The sequence below is a fragment of the Lepeophtheirus salmonis genome, chromosome 2 (assembly GCF_016086655.4).
Source record: "Lepeophtheirus salmonis chromosome 2, UVic_Lsal_1.4, whole genome shotgun sequence".
Classification (NCBI taxonomy): domain Eukaryota; kingdom Metazoa; phylum Arthropoda; class Copepoda; order Siphonostomatoida; family Caligidae; genus Lepeophtheirus; species Lepeophtheirus salmonis.
This window is the reverse complement of record NC_052132.2, coordinates 11843210-11869946: the sequence shown is the minus strand read 5'-3', so window position 1 is coordinate 11869946 and position 26737 is coordinate 11843210. Positions and strand designations below refer to the sequence as shown.

Sequence of the window (26737 nt, the reverse complement as noted above, 5' to 3'; positions counted from 1 at the left end):
TTTTTTTTGTAACTTTGTTGGAGCCATTGTTTGGCATCTAAGCTACTCTGACCTCAACTTCATGACTTCATTGACTGGGCAACACACCAACAGATCCTCCTGTAATAAAAAATGGAATATAATACGAGCTGATAGCAAGGATCGGGGAGGCATTCGGGAATCTGCAAAAAGAGATTATCATCAAGATCTGCTCCCATTTTCGAGGTCGTGTCGAGGCTCTTATTTACGCCAAAGCCGATTATAATTGAATACTAATTTATTTTGAGAAATTATGCTTTCATTTTGCATTGTTTTAAAAAAAAATTGTGTTGGTTATTAAATGGAAGTCGCATCCTGTATATATATCGGCCATCTTATTAATTTTAGAAATACATTTTGTCTATAATTTACAAATACAAACGTATATCTATGCTTATTTTTCAATACAATTAACCAATAATATCATTCAGTATCGAATAAAATACTATGTAGGATTGATGTATTATGAAATATATATTTATAATTCATTTTAAAAATTGTGTAGCAATAATATGAGAGTACTTCTGAAATATAAAGCAGTTTGTATGACTAACTTATTTGGCAAACTAACAACTGAGTTTGGGACTTTTTCTGTTTCGTTTTGAGGAGAGGCTGTGTAATGCAATAAAAGTAACGTCTGTTCTGAATGTTGATTGGCTAAGCAATGAAATAAAAAATTGGCTAAACGCTACCTACTGACTAATTTTCTGTTTTCCCTGTTTCTTTTTCCAATAAAGGTTGCGAGATACAGTAAAGTTATCGACGTGATGTATCCATCATTTATTTTAATACATACTTATTGAATACAAGTACAAATACTAAACCACACACACACATAAATATACTCGATTGTATATAATTTTTGAATTGAAAGGAATTGACATAGACATAAATCTTATTGAATAAAATCCATTAAAAATATCATTCATACATATAAATATAGTACTTGAATTCTTAGTTTTAAATGAAATAAGGATCTAAAATAGAATTTGTATCTTTCATAAATGTTTTAACATGGTACATTCAAAAATAAAATTTTACAATAATAAACATGCAGATATTTGGTACAACAATAAAAATACGGGTAATCAGGGTTGTTATTAGGATTTCTCTTACATGAAAATTGGACTATTTTGACATAATTTTTTTTAAGTCATATTTTTTAAATAACCTTTTTTAGAAATGACTACTTTTTACTTTACTTTCTTTAGGAAATTAGAATATTGACAAAATCATGGAAAGTTGGATATATTTACTTTTTCTTTCTATATCCAAATTTGAGAGAGTGACGGCGAAAAGTTGAAATTCAATTATCGCAATATTCTAACAATAAATAAATAACTTAGAAAAGTGAAGAAGAATACAAATATTATTGGAGTAGAAGGAGGGGGATCTCGACGCAATCGATCACAATTGCTCGAATAAGTTTTCACGTAAGATTAAACAATAATTGGAGTTTGTATGGTATATTTCTATGTATATATGTTTAAAAAAAACGAGCTAGCGACCCTCAAGCTATTCAATATTAAAATACACGAACCCCATCCTTAGTATGCAGATATATATATATATATATATTTGTTCTCAAAAAATTTCATAACCCTATTAATTTTTGTGACTTTTCTTTTTCGTGATGAAACAAATACATTTTTGTCAATTTGTTTTTAAATATTTATATGTACCAATAAGTGACAGAATGACATCAATATAGAATTCAATGAAGTTTAAGATTTAATGGGTACTGTAGTGATTGATAACCAAAAAATGCAATGTTCCAAATTATTCATAGCCGTGACAATAATGTCAATGAAAATGTGTCAAACGTGTTAATCTTTATGTTAAAGTTCTTTCAAGATATCTTAAAAGATATCTTAAAAAGATAAATATGGCGTCTTTCCTGATGATTATAAATAGTTTAATATTCGTCTAGTGACAAATTTTTGTTAAACAAGATAAGAACTTGTGAATGCCAGAGAGTACAGAGAAGGAAAAGGTTACAAGGTCATTTTAATGCAGTATGATAACCCTGTGGCGACCGTCCAGATCCTAATTAACTAGCACATGAGTTTTAACATAATTAAAAACATCAGCAGGCGTGGCTGGAACGTAAGATATCCTCCCAACTTACCTTAAATTATGCCAAGAGGTCAACAAGACCCCCCTGGGGACAAAGGTATCATGGACTACCATCGAGCGAGTATAGCTCCATGGACGTAGCCCATGGAAGACACACCTACTCAGGGCAATACATGTAGACGCTAGCCTGGTCTTTTGCTAGAGGTTATCTGAAGCAAGATCCTTGCTTTTGATAAGACAAAGTTAGGGCTAAGTTAATTACAAAAATCAACAAGTGTATGCATAATTTTGAGAACAAGTGTATATATATTTATATATGTAAAGTGATCTTTATTCGATTAAACGTTAGTAGTTAGTACACCCGTACCTTCATCCATGATTGTATCTATAAAAATGAAAAATAAAAATATGAATTTTATATCTTCGATAATGTATGTATATATTGTATAAAATAAGATGCAGGTATGAAACTGCTTATACACTTTGTATCTACATAGTCAGTCGATAAAATATCAATTTATACAATCGATATAGCTTAAGCATGCTTTTTTAATGTCCTAGCACAATTGTTTTATTCCTCTTATGTGAGGATTTTGATCAGAAGTCTTACTTGGAGTTAGCTATTATTATTGTAAACCGTATGATCAAATGTAATTTTGCCTCAAAGAGATTTTGCTGCAAGACATATAAGCCTCCTTTTTATGTTTTTATATAATCAATTCGAACTTTACAGTTGTATCTCGAATAGATTAATTCTTTTGCAAGGAGAAATAGAAAGAGAGAAAATAATTTATAAATAATAATAAAAAAAGAATTGTCAGTACTATTTGGAGGAGCATCAACTCCAATCACGCAACCTTTTGTAGTGAAAAACATGATTACTGATGAGAATGTCTGTTGTTTAACTTGTATTAACTTTGTATAACTATAAAGCTATTATATTTGTCGTAATAATTGTCGTTTAATTTTATATCAACATCACGTGTTATTTTAAGCAACTCTTCCATTTTGAGATAATATTTTAAGTCCCATAAATAGATCGATTGAATGTTTACAATTCAAAATTAGATCACTATAAAATTCCTTCATCAATTGCTGATTAATGATAAGTCAATCAGTATGATATGAATTTCCTTTTTTTCTTCTTCTCATTTTTATACAATAAACCTTTATGTTCGAACGTATGATACGAAAATATAAAAAGGTGGTAAATATGTCATATTGGAAAATCTGCAGCGGTAAAAAAATATAGGCTGTAAAATTATCGCCGGCGATAATATTCACCCAAAATTACCTGGAACTGCGAATTGTTGTAAAATAGTCATTTTAAACACACTACATTCAAAGAGAAGAAAAAAAAACAAATATTACCACTTTGTTTCTTGATCGTCTCTGTTGTCTGCTCCATTGTCATCGTATTCATTATACTTCCATCTTGAATCTCAAGATCCAATTCAAAGTTATTACTATTATTAATAACATGTCCGTTATTATTACGTATATTGACACAGCCTTCCATTTGAATACGCTCTGATGATCCATATATACACCCTGCAAAGATCCTATCTCTACGATGCGTAATGAAGGTCCACATTCTATTCATATGTGCAAAAAACTCATTTCGAAATGTTCTATTGACAAAGCAATAAACGAAAAAATTAATGGATGAATTTATAACTAGGAGTGCAATCGACACTGATGAGAGAAGATCAACCCAAAGAGGTAAAGTATAGCATTTATTTGAAACAACTGCTCGAAGCATATTGAGTTTGAGGACTTCATATAAATTTAAAATGACACGAGGGAGACTGCAAATAAGGAACATCACTACAATAAAGAAAAGTACTATTGCAGCACGATTTTCCTCCACCAGCTTTTGGGAATTTGAAGCAATGTTTGAATCGCGAGTCCGGCTCAAGGGTCCACGAAGACTAGTATCTCCTCTTTTTTTAATTAATCTGAAATATATAAATGTATGAAATTAGAAAGGATTAGATATACTACTACAAACAATAATTTTCTTAATGTTAATAAAATACAATGTTTGTCTCAAACAGACTAGTAGACATATATGTAGATTAAATCATTTTAAAATCAAATCATTCTAGGTAAAGGACGTCTGCAGAAGAATATATATATATGATTATTTTTTTTTTTTTTTTTTTTGGGGTGGGGGGTTGCAAAAATCCAGAGCTATTCACAAAAATTAAATCTTTTGGAAAAAAATCAAAAACTAAGAGCTAGTATTCACAAAAAATATAAAAAAAAATCCTTCATTTTTTTGACAAAGGGGAGGGGGTCTACTACAGCCTCTCTAGCCCAACCCTTGTAGATACCCCTGAAGTATAATATAAACAATTTATGATTGTACTATAACACATTTATGGGAAATATTTACTCCAGTTAAAATGACATGCAAACTTTAGTACCGATCACAAGTAGGAGAAAGTCAATAATACACTGTTAGTTCATAGTCTTTCGTATCAAATCTCACGTCGAGTCTCCAGTTTTTTTTTTTTCACACGTCTAAGACTTTGATTAATATTTTCAAGCCCAGTTTTAAGAACAAATTATTTTTTCGTGTTCATTCCAAGTCCATAAGAGTTTATTTGTTGATTTAAGCGTTAAGGCTTTTCCTGTGTCAAGTATAAATTTGTAAATATAAATTTGTAATAATAAATCTGAATTTTTAAAGAACATATCTTAAGTATGACAAAGTTTTTATTTTGCTACATATTGTGGCTCACAATGAACTTGGTTTGCCCATAAAAAATCATTTTGAATACAGTGGGAAAAAAAATTGTGAGAAAATTTCTTAAAATATAGTCTAAACTCTTGAGTCTCAGCTTTCCAAGTCAAGTATAGAATCTTTGATTCTAAGAGCAATTCAAGTCTTGTAAAGACAGAATCAAAGCTATACCCATTGCTTTGGTAATCATTTTTTTTTTAAACATAACTATTAATACATTATTCAATTATATGCTACTAGTGATTGATCCATCCAAGAATCAGTATCTTTTGTTTCCCCTCTTCGGCCTTTATTTTTTTATCAGTCCCATCTTTTATCAGAGTAATCGGTCATAAGGACCGATTAATATTAGTCTTACGGCCCTAGCTATCCTTTTATTTTCTTCAGTCCAGGCTAGAATGGAAGAATATATAAAACAATGAAAATTGTTGAATGATAGCTAGAACTGCTTATTATACGTCCTACCAAATACATCTAAATTTAAACTTCTTGTTGTTATGAAAGAGGTTAGGTTGAATAGCTGAAAGAAGGTAGTTAGAGACTAAATCATTTCAGCCATTGTTGTTGGCATTAAAGACCGATAAGGACGGGTCCTAGGACTGACAATTTTTTTAGAACCAGACTGATATGACTGGTTTGATAAACTATTTAATTTGATTGATCGACATAAACGCAAAATGGATTGATGTGACAGATCAACAAAACGGGAAGAAGCTGAACAAATAATAAATGTTTATGTTTATAAAATAGCCTGGATAGGCTTTTTAATCATTATATATGATATATGTATAATGTATATAGTAACCCTGCACAACTTATTCATTACTTCATATATAATTTGCCAAGCTGTCCGGATTTACACAACAGTTATAGAAAAAATTATTTGTTCTCATTAAAAAAAAAACAGAATATGATAATTATAGAATATTTACTACATACAATATAATTGAGAAAAACATATGTATACTGTACATTAGGGAGGATCAGGGGAACAAAATTCCTAAATAAGTGTTAGAACCATCAAATAGGAAAACAACTATAGATTTTTAAGATGTTATGATCTATATGCACAGAATGTATATATATCGCCGGATCATCCGCTTTTCCACTTCTTGGTTAAACAAAATGAATTTATTCATGTTGGTGTTCTTAAATAGAGGGAAGAAAGACTGACGTAAATTTGTTTGTATATCGTTTTTAGATTTTTATAAAAATTATAAAGTGTATTACTTTCAATTTAATTTCTAATTATAAATGTAACAATTCCTTATATTTTATGCCAATACAAATTAAAACAATTTTATTTAGTAATTCTGAGATGATTTTCTTTTTCATGGTCAAATATTTTTTTATCTGAAGCAGTCATTGTTTCTCTATGAATATTCAATACTTTTAAACATTTTGAAAAAGGTCATCTTGCTGTCAAAATCAATACATTTAAATTTTCAAGTTATTCCTTTTTTGTAGGATTTGTCATAAATTTCCCTGTATCTCTGTCTTTCCTTCAAACTTTTTGCTTATCAAGGTTAATTCAAGGCACAAAAATTGTATATCTTCTAAAAGAAAATTACATAGAGCGGCTACATATGTATTTGACAACTGAAATCTGTATAGATTAATTGATTTCCAAACAGATTCTTCATATTCTAACAGAGCAATAGAAGCTCTCATCGGCATTTCGAGGCATAGGAAATTCTTCTACCTTTGAAAAATCTAGTAAGGATTGAGCAATTAAATCATTAACATCTCCTTCTGGTCCATGAGCCGTATCCATTCTTTATCCTCAGTTTAACATTTTTCCTCAATTATTTTTCTTGGTGAAAAAATCAACCTTCATCCTATTTTTCTAATCACATTCAAGGAACTGATTGACCAAAGGAATATAAGTTTTTGACATATTTTTAAAAACTCTGTTAACTTAATCGTCCATTTTTTTAATTTTACCAACGAGACTGTATTAGTTTATTCCAGGAATGCTAAATGGCTTCTAAGCTGAGAAAACAAAATCAGCAGTAGCTATATAGGCCTCCTAATTTACCAGAACAAGGTTCCTTTCAGTCTTGTGTTACATTTTAAAAACATTTATATACATCTTTTAAAGATGAGATCATTAATGGATGTAAAGCAATATGCGGAACTTCTTGTAAACATTGTCCTTTCTCTTTACATAATATTTTGCAAAAAATCGCGTACGTCACATTTATAATTAAGTATTCCTGAACAAAGATTCGATTTGAAATTGTTATATAAATTAAATATGCTACAATTTAAAAATATATAATTATAAAAAATGTTAAGCTGTGATGTCTTTGTTCCAAATATATGGAGTAAATTTATCATACAAATACATATTTGACATTAATAATATAATATACACTATAATACACAAACTGATATCGAATAATAAATTACTTTTTTTGCTGAATTTTCTTCTTTTCATAATTGATTTTTATCTTTTTTCTTACAAAACACAGTGACACAGCGTTTATCGTTGTATAAAAATGATTTACCTCTAGGAATATATTACATAATACTCAAAGTCATTTTTTTATAGGTACAGCTTTTATATTGATGACAAAAAAAAGTTTACCAAATAAGATTTTTTTTACTTCATTTAAATACTTTCCGGGGTAAAAAGGGAGAATTAGGTAGGTGTCCTAGGCAAGTTTATTTTAATGCAAGAACTTTTACTTTCATGTGGCTTTTTTGAGACTTTTAAGACAGTAATGACTCATTTTATTTTTCAGGTGATAACCTCTAATGTAAATCATGTATATAACATATTATATGAATATCATAATTAATTATAACTAGAGGAGACCAAACAAAGTTGCAACACGAGACAACCGGCCCTCTTTCTTGGACTCACATAAATAAAGATAAACCTACAAAATGTATAATACCAGCCAGGCTATACCCATAGAGATAAAATACATACAGTGCTTACGCTGAGTAAAAGCAAATGATTTTTAGTATGTAAAAATGTTTCACGCCCAAAAGAAAATCAAAAATATAGTTATTTATTCATCAAACACTCCAGATTTTGTACAAAGTTAGCCTACATGTACTTGTATAATAAATGAAAAGTTTCATAAAGAAAAATATTAACAAATGTAAAATAAAGTAAAGATCGAACATAAAAATATTCGAAACGGCCTCCATGTTGTTCACAACATGTTTATTACTACTGCAAATTACATTTTTTGGTCAATCACGAAGGAGACATCACTCAATGTATTTTATCTCCATCCCTATAGAGCATTTTCACTGACGTCATTATTTGCATCATAATTGTAGGAGATGTCATTATAGTGGCTCAAAATTAACATTTTTACTACTATAAAATTTAACTTGATTAAATTACTAAAATTCCAATAAATCGTAGAAAACTCCTTCAAATGGCTTTATGAATAGAATAAAAAAAGATTCAACACCTGCATAAAATTTAATTTGATTCCAAACTCTGATATTGGAACTATATTTGTAAACATTTTTTTATTTATTAGTGATGAGAAAAGTATGATAAATAGAAGAAAATATCTTATTATTCCCATTGTAAGAGTTAATTTGTATCTACAACACGGAAATAGGATTGTATAAAAATGTAATAAAGTTTGTATTTTTAATACATTTTAGGGTAAGCTTTATCATAAAACTGGGCAATTGAGCAATAAAAATTTCATAGACTGTAAGGTTTAAGTCATTCTATTAGTTGATCCCATTTTCACATCCAATAGTTTACTATTATTCTTAATATTAATCAAAAAAGTTTGTTAAAAAACATGTTTATTTTATCCCCACAAATTGGACAACATAAAAATTGTAACGTAATTTGAAATCACTCTATAGAGCAACAGCATTTTAGCCTGCGGCTAAAACTTCCATTTTTTATTACTAAATATGCCGTTGTACACGAAAAGGACAGTGGAATTCCTTGTAAATAAGACAATTTATCGTTCAAAATGAAAGGATAAATCTAATAATCTTAAACTGAGAACTTCATCTTGTTACATTCTCAAATTGAAGCCGCTTTTATCTTTGAACAAACCAGTAGGAATTATAAATTTTCTAACCTACATCAAAGACTATATAATCATTTATTACTTACAAATACATAGACAGTAGATGAAAGTATATATATTTTTTAAACATATTAGACGGAATAAGATAAATATTTTTTATAATTTCAGGTATAAAGTTCTTTGAAGTACTAAATTATTTCAGTATTTGTAAGTACTTCTTTTAAAATTAAGTATCAGTTCTTGCGTTTTATGAATACTTAAAAATAAGTACTAGATTATAGGGCTTCAGGACACTTATGTAAATACAAGTACTATTGTATTTGGCCTATAAAATAATCATTAATTTGAATAAAATGATTAAATAAATCTTCTTGTTTTGTTTTTTCACCAGAAAGATTGAGCGAGTTTGTGGATTTTTTCACCTTTCAGTCTTTACACCTAGGACAAAGCCTAGGCTTGGAACACTTATATAATTTCCAAAGTGATCCTTTTTTTACGAGTAACTACCTATGGTGAAAAAATTGTCACAATATTATTATGATGAAGAATACTTTTTAAAAAATTAAATAAGAAAAAATATATAAGAATAGGACAACTTTGGACAGAGGAAAATTTCTGATTGCTCATTTTTCATGTTTTTTAATAACAGGTACACAAATACACCCTATAGAGTTCTTAGAAGGGTTCTGGAAAAGTTGACTACTTACTTAGAAAGGATCTAAAGACTATCAAGTGGAGTCGTTGATATCTTTTGCTCTTTTGAGAAGAGGATATTCCTATCAGAAGTTCTCTCTGTGTGAAGTTTGGAAGAGTGGTGTCGATTTTGCGGACGAAACAGCAAATTCAGATGAGCTAATAAACAAAATGACCTTTGAACAATATAAATTACCTTTTAGGAGTTATGTACCAGTTCTAAGCCTTGCATTTCCACTACGTTTTCGATTGTTCTCACTGAGTAGGTCAGATGTTTGAAAATCCAGTCATATTCAGATATAAGACCCTTTTCTTATATACCTGGAGAGAAGGGCAATAAATTTCCCTTGAAAGAAGAGCTTGACTATTCCAAAATAATACTAAACATGTTCATCAGAATAATAGCTTAGGTATGGAATACTTTCCGGTACTCTAGATGTAAGGGCAAAAAAATTTTACGGAAATAAACACAAATGTGGCTTTGTGGAACCAAGGACGAGACGAGCGATCATTTTCTCTTTAATTGAAAGACTCATTGTCTAATATCAAGTGAGATCTCAAAGTTTTGGAGGAAATATTTATTTTCATAACGTGAAGAAAGATCATTTCTTAGCCTTTTACTCTGGAAAAATGGAGAAGATTAATGCAACTATTACAAAGGCTCATAATATCTTATTTGCTACATATACTTCCTTGAAATATTATATCTCCGGTGTTTTATCTGTTGTGAAACTTCACTTCTGTATTTCAAAACGGATAGTCCTTTTATAAACAAACACTACAATTAAGTGTTGTTTGTTTTAAGTTTTTGTTTTTATTTTTACGTGATAAATGAATTATATATATATGTTTTTGATTTCCTTAACTTTCATTTTAATCGTACAATTAAATTTAATTATAGATAAACCTTGTTATCCAAGAGAAAAAAAATTTGTTCTTTTTGTAAGGGATTATTGATTATAGAACAATCCTGGCCATTTTGTTCAAATCAAGTCTAATTAGTCTTTTATTATTAGAAAATAACAAAATGTAATAACTTAATATCAATATATAGTTATTTAAATTCAGAACCTATAATTCAGTATGTACAATTACTAGAGTGGAGTAGTTTTTAATGAAAAAAATTTAGAGCATTGCAGCTGCTTATTATATGATTTGATGGGAGAAAATGAATTACTGCCATAAAAAAGCGAACATTCTACATTGTAAAAAGCATTAGTGCAGAATAAATATTGTAGGAATATTAATATTCATAAATATTAATTTTATTATGCATTTTTCAAGCAACTTACACCAAAGATAGACAATAATTTATACTTCAGAGGGAAAATTTAATACCACGACGACTGATCAAATAATGAACAAAAAATAAGAAAAACACTTGCAAGAATTGTTCTTCCTTTTCTAATTTTGAAAGGTATTATTTTTGTGCAAACTACTCAACTCTAATAATTACAAATTACACTGCATACCCAAAATGAAATTTTTTTAAACGAAATAGGAATAAAAAAAATACGGAGCAGAAAATAATAATACGCTTGAGTTTTTTCCTATCCATCTCTTGGTTTGAAAATTTCATGCTGAATGTCTCTCTCACTAAGGAAAAGGGTATCCCATACTGATTAAACCAAATTTGAAGTAACTGTCGTTGTATGTCCTCTTTTGAACCTTACTAGTATCTAAGCTGTGTACCTTTGCTGCAAACTCAGATCTGGAGAACGAAGGCTTGTATGAAGTAGGCAGATACTTTATTTTTAAGTAAATCATTCCCAGTTCTCGTGAGGCTCTTCTTGGTTTAAGGATCCATAATTATGTAGCTCGTTCCTTGTTCTGAGTGCAAAACCAATTATATTTCACAGTTATATGATATAACAATATGATGCATACTGCAGTCATCCTAAATGAGCTATGGACTGAATGTGTCCTTCAGACAGAACTTTATGGTAAATTATATAGATTCATTTTATTAAAATGTACCCACTTTGAGAAACGCTCCTCTAGTACTCTTTAGGTATATGTAATAACTTGTAACCTACCTTAAGAGATAAAGTGGGTTACTTGTTGTATTTTTGTTTTATTTCTAGGCTTATAGCGCTTAAAAAATGACTTATATGCAAATTATTACAAGTTTTGTCAAGATTATTAATTTATTGATATAAAAATCCATGATATCATTTTTATATATATTCATCAATTGCCTTCTTGTCATTTTTTAATAAGAGAGACACATTGTATACTTTATAAATAGGTTCAAATATCAGGGCTATTACAAAAAGAAACTTATCGTTGCAAAAGTTTTATTATATTGTTCATAGCAGAATTTTAATAATTTTTTCTATATTTAAAAATAGAGATAAATACTCTGATGTACTTTGAGTGTAACGGCCTACTGCCTCTTTCCACCCCTCTCCCTTTCAATGAACATCCATACGTGTCCTGTCAAAAACAAAACAAGCTAGAATTATTTGTGTTAATGTGATAATATGAATTACTTTTTTATTTTTCGACAAATAATTCTGATCAATCCTTTGGATAATCTGTAAATGGCACTTTAAGTAGTAAACGTTCATTGTCAGAATAAAATAATTAGAAATTTGATTCGTGATATTAGATTAAATGAAGTCATATAAAATTAAATTAAGGTTCAAGATCACATATAATGTTCTTGAGCATCTCAAATCATACCAGAACTCTTAAATGAAGGGATGCATTTATATAATATGTAAGACATATTGATGTCTAGTAATTTCGACGGAAACTATTTAACCTTAGGCATTTACCCTTAACCATATTCCCATAGGTCATTTCGCCTGAAAATCATTTTCCCTCAAGGATATTTCCCCTTAATAAATGAGGTTAATACATCGTTATTGTTTATTATACCATCATCTGTAATGATAACACTATGCAACAAAATGAAGGTCTTGGAGCGCTTTTAGACTGAACCCCACATTTATTATCATTAATAAAGCCATAAAATACGAATGTGATCATTAAAACTATCAAAGAATGTAGGTTTGCCCTTTAAAGCCTTTGTTTTTTAAATCAAGTTTTTAGGGTATAACTGCGATTCAGTGCCCTATATTGACATGAAAGACCTATATAGATGGATACCAATAAATTTATACAAACAATCAGCATTTGAAACAACAAAAATTTTTTAGTTTATCTTGAATACAATTGATAAAAATGTAAATAACTACAAAAAAAAATCCAGTAAAATGAAGTACCTTACTTAGAAGCGAATATCTTTTTTTAATTTTTCTTCCCGTGCTTTATATCCAAGCTGAAGTTGTAGAATAGACCTCACATTCGATTTTTAGTCTATTTTGTTTGAATACTTATTAAGAAATTTTTATTTAATCAGATAGTTAAGTAGCGTTGAATTTCAATTACGATAATATTACGTAAAAAAATTAAACTTTTCGAACGTTTTTCAATAATAATATATACAAATAGGATTAAAAATTTGGATGTAAGTGGATTAAAGCAAGTTTATAAATACTTCACATTCAAAATCATTGATTAATTGATAGATATATTACCAATTCAATTTTCCCAAGGATTGCATTTCTTCCAAAGACAATCTAAAAAAATTTAATAAACTAAGAGACACCCACAATTATTGACACTTATTATTCATCATATATATTACTCAAAACAATAAATTGGTACAACATCTATAACGAGTTCACAAGAATGAGTAATTATGATGTAAAAGAAAACACGTCTGTTAACTTGCAGGGTCATAGCAACGCCGAGTGGGGAATTTTGTTCCCATCCTTCATTTTTATGTTTATAAATAATGAAATATATATAAAATATGAAATAAAATTGTCCAAAAATATGGAACAGTTCTTCATGCATTAAATTATGCTAAAAGATTTTAGAATACATTTGTTTTTTTTTTATTAAAAAAAAACACCCCTTAAGTTCTGTAGGATTGCGCCATATTTCTCCACACCACACTTGACCTATTTTATCTGTCTACTACTTATAAGTTACTGACTACATATATTTGTACCTTGTGTCCAACTTTTTCAAAACTTATATGGAACTTACTAATCTTTTATAACATTGAAATATTTATTGGTTGTGTAGTAATAACAGTTTTTCTGCAGTGGGCATATATATTCCCAATCAGTATGAATGGGTTAATATACAGGAACAAATAACTTTGTATATTCTATTTCGACCCAACGAACTTTCAATCGTATCAATAAGATATTACTTACACGTACTCAATGGTACAAATTTTATGTCACATTTAATAAATTATTTTGTATGGATGTAAATCATGTGTATTTAATAGCTGGGCCGTTTTTTTTTTTTTATTTGCTTTTTTTGGAATTGGTAATCTGAAGAATAAAATATATTTTCCTTAACAGTTGATAATTATATTTAATTCCTGAGTAGTGAACTTATTTTCCTACTTTATTCAATTACTTTCAAAATCTGATTGAATATTTTTGTGTGCTCATGAAAGATGGCGAGTAACCATGAAGATTTCTTATGGAGTTATAATTGTAAGTCCTTGTTGGACCCAGAGTAAAATTGGTGATCAACATCGGAGTCATTCTTGACAAAGTCTTATTTTCTTTTCTCCTCCTCCTTAGTCATTGCAGATTGTAGGTGATCAAATGAAATTTGGATATTTGGAGTGGGGGCGAGCGCCCCACTAGCCCACCCCTGCGGACACCCCTGTCCTTAAGTCTATGAGGCTCCAGATGATCATTAACCCTTTCTCTCATAACGTATACTGGGAGGACCACTTCATAATAAAAAAATATCCTAAAAAGGATAACGAGCAACAATTATGTTATAAGGGATAAATATTCATGCATTTTAGCATCGGAAAAACCGGAGTTTACCTATTTCACGATTGTTCCAATCGTTTCAGTTTCAATAACCTATATGTAATTATGTCTAGGAAATTGTAAGTAAATTATTTACTAGTAGAATATCAATAAAAGCTGTATTTTATGGAATTAGATTTTGGTTAGCATTCTTAATTAGTAATAAATGCATTTCGGACTTGAATTTTATACATATTGTGTTAATTTAAAAAAAAATAATTCTCTTAATTTTATTTTCTTTGGGTATGTTTCTAATACTCAAAACATTGCAAAAGTAGTAGAAATAAAAAAAATCACCAAATTTTAATTCATGAGAGACAGGGTTAATATTCTATATAAGTAAATATTTGATCCATAACTTTTAATAAAGTTATGCATATAAAGAGTTTTTCATTAACAGCGCTCCCATTTAAAAAAAAAAAACGAAAACATTTTGAGATATCGACGATTTCTTTATTTGCCGTTAAAATACATTCAAGTTAATTTATGAATAAAATTCGATGTCGTTGGAATGACCACCATGTGCACGTTTTACAAAGTCAATCGTTGAAGCCAATTTTCGACTACTTTTCCGTATAAATTGTCTGAAACTGCAGCAATTTCGCGTTAAATATTTGTTCTGAGCTCTTCTAACGTCAACGGATTATTGGTGTAGACCAGGGCTTTCACGTGACACCAAAGAAAATAGTCTAGAGGCGTTAAATGGCACGAGCGAAGCGGGTAATTGACTGGTCCATTTCTGGAGATAAGACGCTCACCAAACTTACTCTTCAATAGATCGATTGTAACATTTGCTGTGTGTAAAGTGTCTTGTTGAAACCACATATCGTCCAAGTCCATATCTTCCAATTCAGGCCAAAAAAAAAATCGGTTATCATGGCGCGGTAACGATTTCCATTCACAGTAACGTGGCGATTGTCATCGTAGAAAAAAAAGTACGGCCCAATGACACCGCCAGCATGCAATCCACACCAAATAATAATTTTTTGGGGATGTAATGGCGCCTCATGAATCACATGTGGGTTTTTTTTCCGCCCCAAATGCGCATATTTTGCTTGTTCACAAAGCCATTGAGCCAAAAATGTGTATCATCGCTGAAGATGATTTTACGTTGAAAATCAGGATCATTTTCAAATTTTCTTTCAGCCCATTTGACGAATTCCCGACGTTTGAAGTGGTCAAGCGGCTTCAGTTTTTGTGTCAACTTGATCTGATACCGCTTATACTAATTTGCAAGCGTTGCTCGAGTGGGTACTTCTCCATGATAAAACTACAATTATTTTTGAGCACAACTTTTAAAGAAACAATAACAAATATGACGTCATTTTCGAAACTTATTAAGTAAAATGTGATCGTCCCTATTGAAAAACCCTTTACAAGAAATATAATAAAGTATGCAGACATAAAGCAGTTTAAATTTAATATATACACACTATATTATGATTGAAAAGTGTGTCCAAGATTCATATTTTGCATATGAAAGAGATGCAAGCATATCTGAATTGAGTGGCATATATTAGAAATTGATAGTTAAAAAAAGTCTTTAAGGAAACTACCTTTCCCCACTAGATTACATACATACTTTTTTCTTTAATACTATGTACTACACAACAAACATTTTTCACTTATTTCAACTGTTATTCCGCTCACCTACAGCACGGGTTCTCAACCTTTTTCTTTTATTTTAGTGATGTAGCACTTTTTAAATAGCAATTCACAAAGTATTTTTAGGATAAGTGACAAGGGCGTCTACAAGATTTTTTTTTTTCGGGGGGGAGCATTAACTTTTGGATTATTTCTGAAAAAAAATGCAAAAACTATTTTTTCAATTTATTAAATTTTTCCCAAGAAAACTAATCAAAAATGAACAGTTATTCACAATCAGGTGCATGAGACACCCCCCTCCAAATGGCGGCGTGATAAAAATGTTCTACCTATAATGAAAACACATCGTATGAAATATTTTTATATTTTAATAAGTATTCTTCCGGGCCCACATTAAGCATTTTGAAATGAGAATATTATAGAATATGCTTATATTACTATGGAAAGCAACGCTAAACATTCATTTTTGCTTTTTTGAAGAAGTATGTGTTTCATATTATTATTGTTAACTTAAACTTCTCTGGCAATATATTGCTATAATTTTAGTTAGTAGAAATCCATGATACTAATCTCGAAGTATTGCTTTAACATTTCAAGAGAGCCAAGTGAAAGAAATAGCATCACTACAGTGGGCTTTAAAAATTCTGGGTAATGAGAGGGGGTGGGGGGCATCAAATCCCCCATGTTTTAAAAAAAATTATTTTGTTATGCCATTATAGCAAAGTGTTTTACCTCATTAAAAAATTATTATGTAAAAATTTACGACATCACCACATCAATGGTAAAAAAATGGGAATATTACAATATTTATGTCCATAAATTAAATAAATGAGACGAAAGTAATTTAAATCATAAGAAATATATTTCTTGAAAAATACATAAGACATCAAATAGATTTATTTATTTTGGAGGTTAATGATAAAAAACTACAATTTCGTTTTTTGATGGCCAAAGTCAAAAATAAACAAATCAAAGTGGGATATATATTCTACAAAGTGATAATCTTCATAGATACTCATCTTTACTCACTATTACATTTGCTTTCTCTTGCATAACCATTTCTGTTTCTACTACAAGTAAAACATTTCGAAAATGTTCGTCTAATTTAGCAACACCATTAAAATCCGAGCTTAGTTTTACGCCTTTTTCTGCAGTCATAAATGGAACTGTTCTTTGATTTGGAGGATATAAAAGAGGACAAATTTATCCATTATGTGACTTTTTAGTCAGAAATTAATCTCTGAGCACGGTACTTTAAAGATGAGGCATGATACTAAATTTGAAAGTGTCGTAGAGTATATTATGTCAATTTGAAAAACGTGGTTTCCCAAAATCTGGACTAAAACGATATGTATGTATGTTGTGTCTGTCACCGAATTCATATTTCATTACGAAGACCCTCCTAGCGGTATTGTATCACTCACTCGATGCAGTTAAATCACTGATGAGTGAGTACTATTAGTACCACTTGCACTATTAGTTATAGACAGCTCAGATAAGGAACTCTTAGACACGGTTGGATGGATTACCTTATATTCCTGGGATTTCTTATATAGACACAAATCATTCCAAGGAGTATGTACGGCTGTTGTTAATTTATTACACCAGGAACTGTATGTAAAACATACAAAATTGAGAAAGAGATGTAACGTCGCACTTTGATATTTGGTAAAAATGGTTCCAAGTAAAAAGATAAGTATTGTTAAAGAATAATTTTGACTGAAAACAGCAATTTTATGCCTTGTGCACTACACCAGGACGCTGAGGGCATCTAAATATATCACACAGAGTTCAGAAAATTCATTGGTATTATCATTCTGATGTTGTGTATTTTAGTTGTCCCGTTTTTTTGGAATTGCTCATCTGAAGAATTAATGTTTTTTCCTCCATTATTGTCATTATTATATTAATCATGAGTATTGAACTTCCTTTCATACTAGATTCAATATTGATATGAATACTTTTAGTAGAAAGTATATATACTAGGAGAAGGTGACCGTATTGCAGGGCTGAATGGAGGGGAATATAAACTAAGAATAAAGGTAGAATAAACGATACAAAGAGAGGGATTAAAAAGAATACAGAAGGAGAATAGAAAAGAGTTAAGATACAGAGAGAAGGAGGGAGAAAAAGAAAAATAGAAGGAAAAGGATGTTTTATTTCGGTCAAAATCGGCATTTAATGACATCGGAGGCCCAAGAAAATTGAAAAAGAAATATGTTTGGTAAATCTATATGTCTACTACTAAATATCAGACTGATTTGTTCTACCATCTTGGATTCCATATCTGATAACACCAAAAACAGATAATATTCAAATATATAATTAACTATTGTGGACCATTGAGCAGGCCAAAGCCCACCAAAAGGAGGTTAGCGTCGCCATTATAATCAACTAAGTAAACTCCATAAACTCACCTTTCTAACTGAATTAATAATATAAATCTTTCGAAGGGAATTTTTAAAAAACCAAAAAGTCGTTCTAACCCAGAAACGGGACTTTTAAAAATTACATATATATTTTCTACGCAAACTTTGAGCCCTTGCATGTGACCCCACTATTCAATAATTTATATTTTCATCTATATATAGTTAATTGATTATATATTTCCTATGAGTATTTGAAAGATCAAATTAGGATGTATGAAAGTTGAGCATAATAAATGTGCTAAACATTCATTAATATATTTATCATGTATGTTCAAAAACAGATACAAAAATTATAAAGAAAAAAGTAAATGATTAAAGGGTGCATACCTGTAAATGCTCATGTTTAAATATGAGAGAGAAAAAAGAGGTATAATCCCAGTAATGATCAGCCTTGAAACATTGACATAATAGAAGACATAGTCCTCGTTCATCCGAATTCCAGTCAGATCAAAATCCATCTGCGTTACATTATATACAACATGTGTTTTTGCAATTGGATCATACTCAGTTTGATTATATATCACATTTACTCGTGGCTTCACCTCAAAGAACTTTGGTATATTGTACGCAATTGAAAAAATGAGAATGGGAGCAACATAGGCCGTTACTCTTTTCCATGGTCGTGCTCCATTAGCATTCACTGATAAGTGATACTCCACAGGTCTGGAAACAGCAAGCCATCTTTCAGCTGCAAGACCAATGGTGGTGTATATGGAGCAAACAGCTGAAATGTTTTGAAGGGGATAGAATATGTAAATGAAAGAAATGGTTTGAAGATCCGAGTTGTGGAAATTCCGACGAATTGTTTCACTCAAAGTACAAAATAGAAATATATTATCAAATATGGCGAGAGAGACAAGGAGTCGATTGAAAATCGAGATGAGCTTCTTGGAGAGAAGGATAGGGATTGCAATGCTATTGGCAATAAGGCCAGTGATTCCAACGATGAGAGTTGCAAGGCCTTCCTTCCACCAGAAGAAGTATTCATGGTGCTGCTCTGGAGGACACGTATCATTCATTGCTCTGTAATGATTAAAAAAGTTAATTAAATGGAAAACATCACTTTTGTCACATTGTAAATTTAAATGCTTACAACGGCTCTGAGTGTCGTTGAACAAAGTTATCCCATTTTAATTATATTTATAGATTTTAAAATATAAATAAATTAGATAATATAAATCCACAGTGACACCCTTAAAAAAGTAATTAACTATTTATTTGCTGATACATATTTTCAATCAGTAAATTAATTGGAAATTTTTCTTATCTCGATTTTTTTTTTTTGGGGGGTGGGGTGGGGGATATGTTAACTTACCACAACTTTCATCCATTATTTCACAATAAACAATGAATGAGAAGCCAGTATAATATAGCAAGTAGACCTTAAGTATAAAATATTGATTCCCTGCCTACATACCTTTATTAATAAAACAAAGTTTCACCCCTTGGTATTTATAAAAAGATCAATTCTTGTTTCCTTCAATATAAAAAGATGCTCCAATAAAAGAATTGGGGGATCTAATTATGTGGCCATGAGATACAATTTGAGTATTCATTGAGTTGATCCAATTTAACTGAAATATACTGACTTTTTTACTTTTTTTTTTGCTATAAGTCTTGCTTATTGTCGTGGAAAAGTTTTTAAAAAGTAATATTGATTCAACTTATTAGCCATTTAGGGAATATAAAATAATATAAGAATATTAGAACCATTTAAAGGCATTTTTGATCTAACAATTTAGTTAATATATAACTCAACGTCGTTTAGCATGTTGCATCGAGAGTGTATACAGTGTGCACTGCATATAGTGTTCCTTTATATATAGCATAAACATATTAAAATCCAAGAAATGACAATGTAGGGTTATTAAGAAATGTAGTAGGTGTGTTCATCTGGCATCGATCGTGTATACAAGGATCAGTATATTTAGTGCTCCTTGATGTATGTACATATTTTTGATCAAAAAACAACAATGTAGTTTTAGTAATAAAATATTGCAGGCGTGTCCATGTAGCATCGGTTATGTACACAAGGCGAAATGTTTCCATATATTTTCTTTTGTTATTGCGCTTTTTTGGACATATATCATAATTCATATGCATTTACATTAACTGAATAAAATATTGGCACTGTTATATAAAAAAAATTAACTAGTGCATTTGTTTTGTATGTAGCATTGAGCGTGCAGACAGGGATCACTGTTTTTTAGTGAGTGCTGTAAAGACTAGGGGCGGACAGGGCTAGAAAATATCAGGGTTCAGGCTAATTCAGGCTAAAAAGGTCTGTGTTTTTGGCCAGTCCGTAGGATTTCGAGCCAGAATATGAGAATTTATACACTACAGTTAATCCAATATATATTTTTCTTGGTATGCCTCCAAAGTGTGGACATATTTCCCTCTTTGATGTTTTATTTATTTGGGTATATTTTATATTTCACTGTTTGATTGATCAAGGCAGTTCAAACTTTCTCAAAAATTAGAATTTACAGATGTTAAGAAAACGTTTCAATGATGATGAGGGTTTGTTCATATCTTTATCTCCTGTCATTTCAATAGAATTATATGAATTATTACAATAAGATAAAATTTATTTAATGTGTGTGTCGTCCAGGAGAGAATAAGAGTCTTCAATATTAATTGTACTGTAATTTAATAATAAGAATACCGCTGTACCGTTTTATATCTTCATAATTTTTCGTCATTTCTTCAGAACAGTAATGAATGTAATTATTCATATTTGAAATTATTGTATGCAACACTAACAATGTATTCTCGCATGTTGCAAAAATTTGTACACATATTTTTAAAATTATGAATATGAACTATATGTCTAAAATTTTGTACACATTCTCTCCGACTAATCTAATATATAAAAAAATTATGTCAAAAAAAAATATAAATACATATATTCTGACGGGTTGAGGTGTGCAATATTTTTTTGAATTTAATTATTCCAATAAAAATACATTAATCAATCTTGAAAGTACTTCATGTCTACTCTAAAGAAGAAAAAAAATAACTACAAAAAAAGATAATTTGCCAACCGACAGTGGATCTTGACAGTGATAAATATTTTGTTCCTTGCTAGCTAAAAACATAGATATATCTTCTTTCAATGCATATACTCGTTCCAGCATTGTCCCTTTAGAAAGCCATTGAACATTTGTAAATATATAAGGTCGTTATACTAATAAATAAAATTGAAAGTTGAAAGCAACAAAGGTATAGTAATAAGAATGAAGAAATAACAAACAATGAAAAAACATTAAAAAAAATACATTAATGAAAATGGAGAAATAATTATAATCAATAAAAATAAATGTCAATGCAAATAGAGCAGTGCGATAAAAATCAATAATGATGAAATTATCATTATAGTTGCAAATATCTCAATTGGCATCGTTTGATCATGAATATCATTTGCTTTGTATACTAGTGTTACTTAATAATGATAATTATAATTCGTGAAAAATAAACGTTATTTTCAAGTAAACGTACTCTAATGGTAGGTTAATCCCTTATTTGTCCAACTTGTCTAATTTGGTCCTACGGTTATCAGATCTTATGATCGCACAGGCAAGACTCGAGGGAACAAAATAATACCCGCATAAAAGGTTCTACTGTTTTACCCTTTTTGTTTCTCTTACTCACCACCTTGAAGGAAGAGATATAAAAGAAAATATATAAGAGGATTAAGATAAATGGAACCCTACCACTTAATCTATTTTTGAATTATTTTATCTGCACTCTCTAGGTGTAAAGAAGGAAATTTCTGAAGGCTCTTAACTGTTATTTTGGATAAGTATGCCTATATTTAGATGATTATCCATGATAAGATGGCGAGCAGGTCAAAATTCAATCACGGGCTGGTATGGCACACTGGCAGGGGATTGACGACCTATGATCTAGATCATCATGAGCGTCTTTCAAAAAAGTATATATGTGGCGAGTCTAGAGGAAATGACACTTGAGTAGAAATCAATCTATTGAGAAATTCCCCTTATATTTATTTACTTAATACATATTCAGGACCAAATAGTTTATAGACATATTTGTTCTTTTTTGGGATTTATTTTCAAATTTGAGTGATGGAACGGTATACTCAAGAATATTAGCTATAATTAAGAGTCTTCCATTAATTAATGTGACTCTAAATGGCTCCGTTATGACCTTTTGAATATAATTGATATATCATAGCCTCAGATATTTGTTAATATTTATTAAAAAAAAATTGTCATTGAAATAAAAAGAGTTGATCCAATCTAGCTTTACTCGGTGAGGACCAAAAATATATCTTGGAATGTTTTTTTATTACTGGATTATATCATATTATACGGGTAGACGCCATTATTAATTAGTTTCCAAATGCTATTAATTATGACAACAACATTTTTTCAGCTTACAACGTCAATATTCGATCTTGGGATGCAATTTTAAATTACGGACTCAAGAGGCCTGTGAAAAAAAGAAAGGACCATGTTCTGAATGATTTTATCCACAATAAGTTTCCTTTCGTAGGGTAATTAGTCCTTGGAAGTGGCGAAAATTTCCAAGATTCTCTGGAAATGTAGTTTCTTGGATATTTTTTTTTCAATGGATGAAAAAGACTACAAGATGGAGCTTTATAGTAAAGGGAAGCATCTGTGCCAAATCAATTTTTCTTTTTTAGGTAAGAATGTCCAAAAAACTCTTAATTGTTTAAATACTCATTATCTGAAAAATTGCATACTTAGAGGATACATAGATCTATTGATAATCCATCCAGCAACCCTTACTTTAGATCTATTAATGTGCAACAGGAAGATATCAAGATATTTATTAAAAACTCATGAATAAGCATGACGTTTTTATTCCTGAAAGGTTACCTTCTTATTTGGATATTCAAGGCATTTTAGTAAATATATAAGTCGTGCAGATTTTGGATATGAAATATATTATTGTAAAAATTAAATTATTAAGTATTGGAACACCTCATGTTTACAATTAGGAATTATAGGAGGACAGAGTGACGTTTGCCATATATGTTTAGATCATGCAGAAACTTTAAAATCCTTGTTTAGGGAGGTCATCTTACAAAATCCTTTACACGATTGGACATTAAACATTGATAGTTCAAATAATAAACATTTTGAATATTTTCAAATGGAAAGAAATGACTACATTACAACAGTTAGTTAACCTAAATATAATAAAGATGAATTTCAATTGTTAAAAATGGACTTTTCCGAGACTAAATTCATTCAATATTCAGCTATTCAAAGAGAAAAGACTCATTTTCTTCCTTTATATTAAAACATTTTATTTGCTTTTAAAAATGAAGGATCATATATTTATTTAAATTAGTACACTCACCACAAAAATATATTTATTGTTTCAGCTATTTAATATATTTAGTTTGTTAGTGAGAGGTATAACGGTTAAATGTATTTCGCGTATTCGACTGTTTTTTGCTTCTGAATGGCATGGATCCAAAGAATTTGCATCAAATTTTGTTTAAAAAAGGAAATTAAGTGTTTCAAAATCCTTACAAAGTGTTCGGATTTGCTCAAAAGGGGCATAACGGTTAAAAAATGATGAGTATATTGTTCTGATATCAAAACCAAAGCCAAAAATCGCCAAACATTCAAAATACTTCTTACTGTTATGCTTCTCAATAACAAACTAAACATATTATAAAGATGAAACAATAAATATACGTTCGTGGCGGGTGTTTTAATATAAAAAATATCGAACATTGGAATTAATGCACCCTCCCTTGCTCTAGTACAAACATCGGCATGCTCATTGGGTATGCCAATAGCACAGTCTTTGATGTGCAAAATAACTGGAAGGCTCAAAGGAGAAAAACATCCTCCTTGATTAGATCAGAAACGATTCGGAGAAAAATGTATATTTATTTGTATTTGAGAAAAAGCTTGTTTTGTCCGGATTTATCTGTAAGGCTCTGTTAACATAAAGAAAAGATTTCTCATTTCACAAATATTTTTATAAGCACAATTATTTCAATTCATTATTATTCACATAAAAAATATTCCTCTATATACAAATGTTGTATAACAACAGTTGAACAAATATTTATTTAATCTTGGGCTGGTGTATATTCATTAATTAAATAATAAATTGCCTAGCATAAATATATGAAAATTTAATGTTGTTCAATGTTTTGTATTAAATATACAAATTTGATTCTAACACAAAAGACCTTGATCATTTATCAAAACTGTTACATTTCAGGATCTAGTAATGATTTCTTTCTCTTTGATCCTTCTTGATTCTATCTGCTGAAATGATCTCAATGGTTTTTGTTTATGTGATTTTTAGATAAAAAAACCTAATAAAGATACAGTTCATGCTATGTATGTATTTACTAAGAAACCAATTTTTGAATAGGTGTCTAAGCAGATGCACAGTTAACTTAAAATAATTATGTATAATTAATTAACCAATGAAAATATTATAATAAAATTTAAAAATAAAGTTTAAAGTATATACATAATTAAGTTAAAACTTAATAATTTGAGCCCAAAGTTTCTAAAAATTTCTCAAGACGAAGGGGAAAACTCCAACGCGCCCCACATAATTGTTCTTGGTCATTTTTCGCCCATTCCCGGAATATTATGTGCTTCAATGTATTCACAATTGAATTGCATAAATGGTAATTCTTCCTCTCAAGGACACCCAATAATAAGAATCCAAAGGATTCAGATCTAATAATGAGGGGACCACGTCTCAATTTGGCAAAAATTTTCAAATTGGTCTGAGCAAAACTTTTTAGAAGGCCATATTTGAAATCAATGGATCAAATTCTTCTATATTTATGTTGAGCATATGCTGTTCTTGTACAAAAAAAAGGGATTTTTTAAAAATAGTGTATCATAAGAAATCTTAATCTTCCTTGAACAGGGAATGATATAACAAATATCTTAAATTGATAGTTTGGCGTCTGGAAGAACTGACACATACTCCCTCTTTGACTTTATCTTGAACTGATGTGTAGATAGAAAAATGATGGTGGGATCAAAATTGTCCGTTTTGAACTAATTAACACCCTGATAACATAAAAATGAGGCGTAACAAATTAAACTATTAAGATTCAAGAAATCAAAATGATAATTCCATCTTGCTTCCTCATACTGTACAGGGTTACTCTCATCAAGACATTTTATTATTTTCCAACCGGAATGACATGTGTTAGCAATTAACCCTTTGTCTCATAACGTTGCTTAAGAGCAACACTTCAGAAAATAGTTTATATTTCCAAAAAAAAAAAAAAGATAACCTGGAACAATTATCATGTTAATATCTGTTTAGGGATAAATATTAATGCATTTCAGCATAAGAAATACCAGAGTTTACATGTTTCACGATGGTTTTAATCCTTTCAGTTTCAATAACTTATGTAAAACACTGCCTCGGAAATTGTAAATAACTTATTTATAACAAGAATAAAAATAAAAATTGTGTTTCATGATTTGAAATTTCATTTTTTAATATATAGAATGTGAAAATAAAAGTATTTTAACTTAGAATCAATGATGGGTTTTAATTAGATAATGTTGCTTAAGGGCAACATTTCTTAATTATTTTTTTAAAATATAGAAATTATTTTTTTCTCTTGGGGTATGTTTCTAATAGTCAAAACATTGTAAAAACGAAAGAGAATTTTTTTATTTCACATATTTTTATTAATGAGAGAAAGTTATAAGGAGGAGGACAATAAAACAGCTTATTCCTGAATAGAGCAAGCTGAGGCAGTTTCAAAGAGCAACCACGATTTTAAATTTACTTAAGGCCAACAAAAATTTAGGTACAGTTTGCTCTTTTCTGATAAAAAAAATTGTCAGCGCTAATGAGACTGTGAATAGCAAAACAGCTGCAACATCATATATGAACATCTAGACAATGTCTCAACTTCAGTGAGACATGTTTTCGAAACAAAAATCCGATGACCAGCAGAGGCAAAGTCAGTCCTCCCATTTTCGTGGAGAGGAAGAAGCGGCTCAAATGCATCCATCGAACTTCCGGATAAGAAAGTGCTACCTTTGACCAGAGAAGAGTCGGGGGCAACTTTGAGTTCATCTCAAGACGGAGCTCCATGTCACTGAGCCTACTAAGGCCCAGGCCTTTCCGAGAGACAACTTTACGGACTTTTCGTTCCTTAACATATGGCAGTTCTCCTATCCAGACGCAAACCCCTTCGACAGTTCTACCTAAGTGTTTCTGGAGGAGAGGGTGTGTACAACTACTTACAGGAGTTTTCAGTCTCTATAGGCTTCCATCAAGAAGGAG

The 26737-nt window shown here is 30.0% G+C and overlaps 1 protein-coding gene across 1 annotated transcript in view; it reads right to left on the bottom strand.

Annotated features, from left to right (window-relative positions):
• Window positions 1–774: 774 nt before the first annotated feature.
• Window positions 775–26737, bottom strand: part of LOC121132470 (FMRFamide receptor) — a 68111-nt gene continuing 42148 nt past the window's right edge. The window contains exons 4-6 of the mRNA XM_071886603.1: window positions 18776–19471; window positions 3466–4052; window positions 775–2479 (exon numbers count right to left, since the gene is read on the bottom strand). Coding sequence (XP_071742704.1) covers window positions 2433–2479; window positions 3466–4052; window positions 18776–19471 — 1330 coding nt within the window. The 3' untranslated portion in view covers window positions 775–2432. The remainder of the gene's footprint in view (window positions 2480–3465; window positions 4053–18775; window positions 19472–26737) is intronic.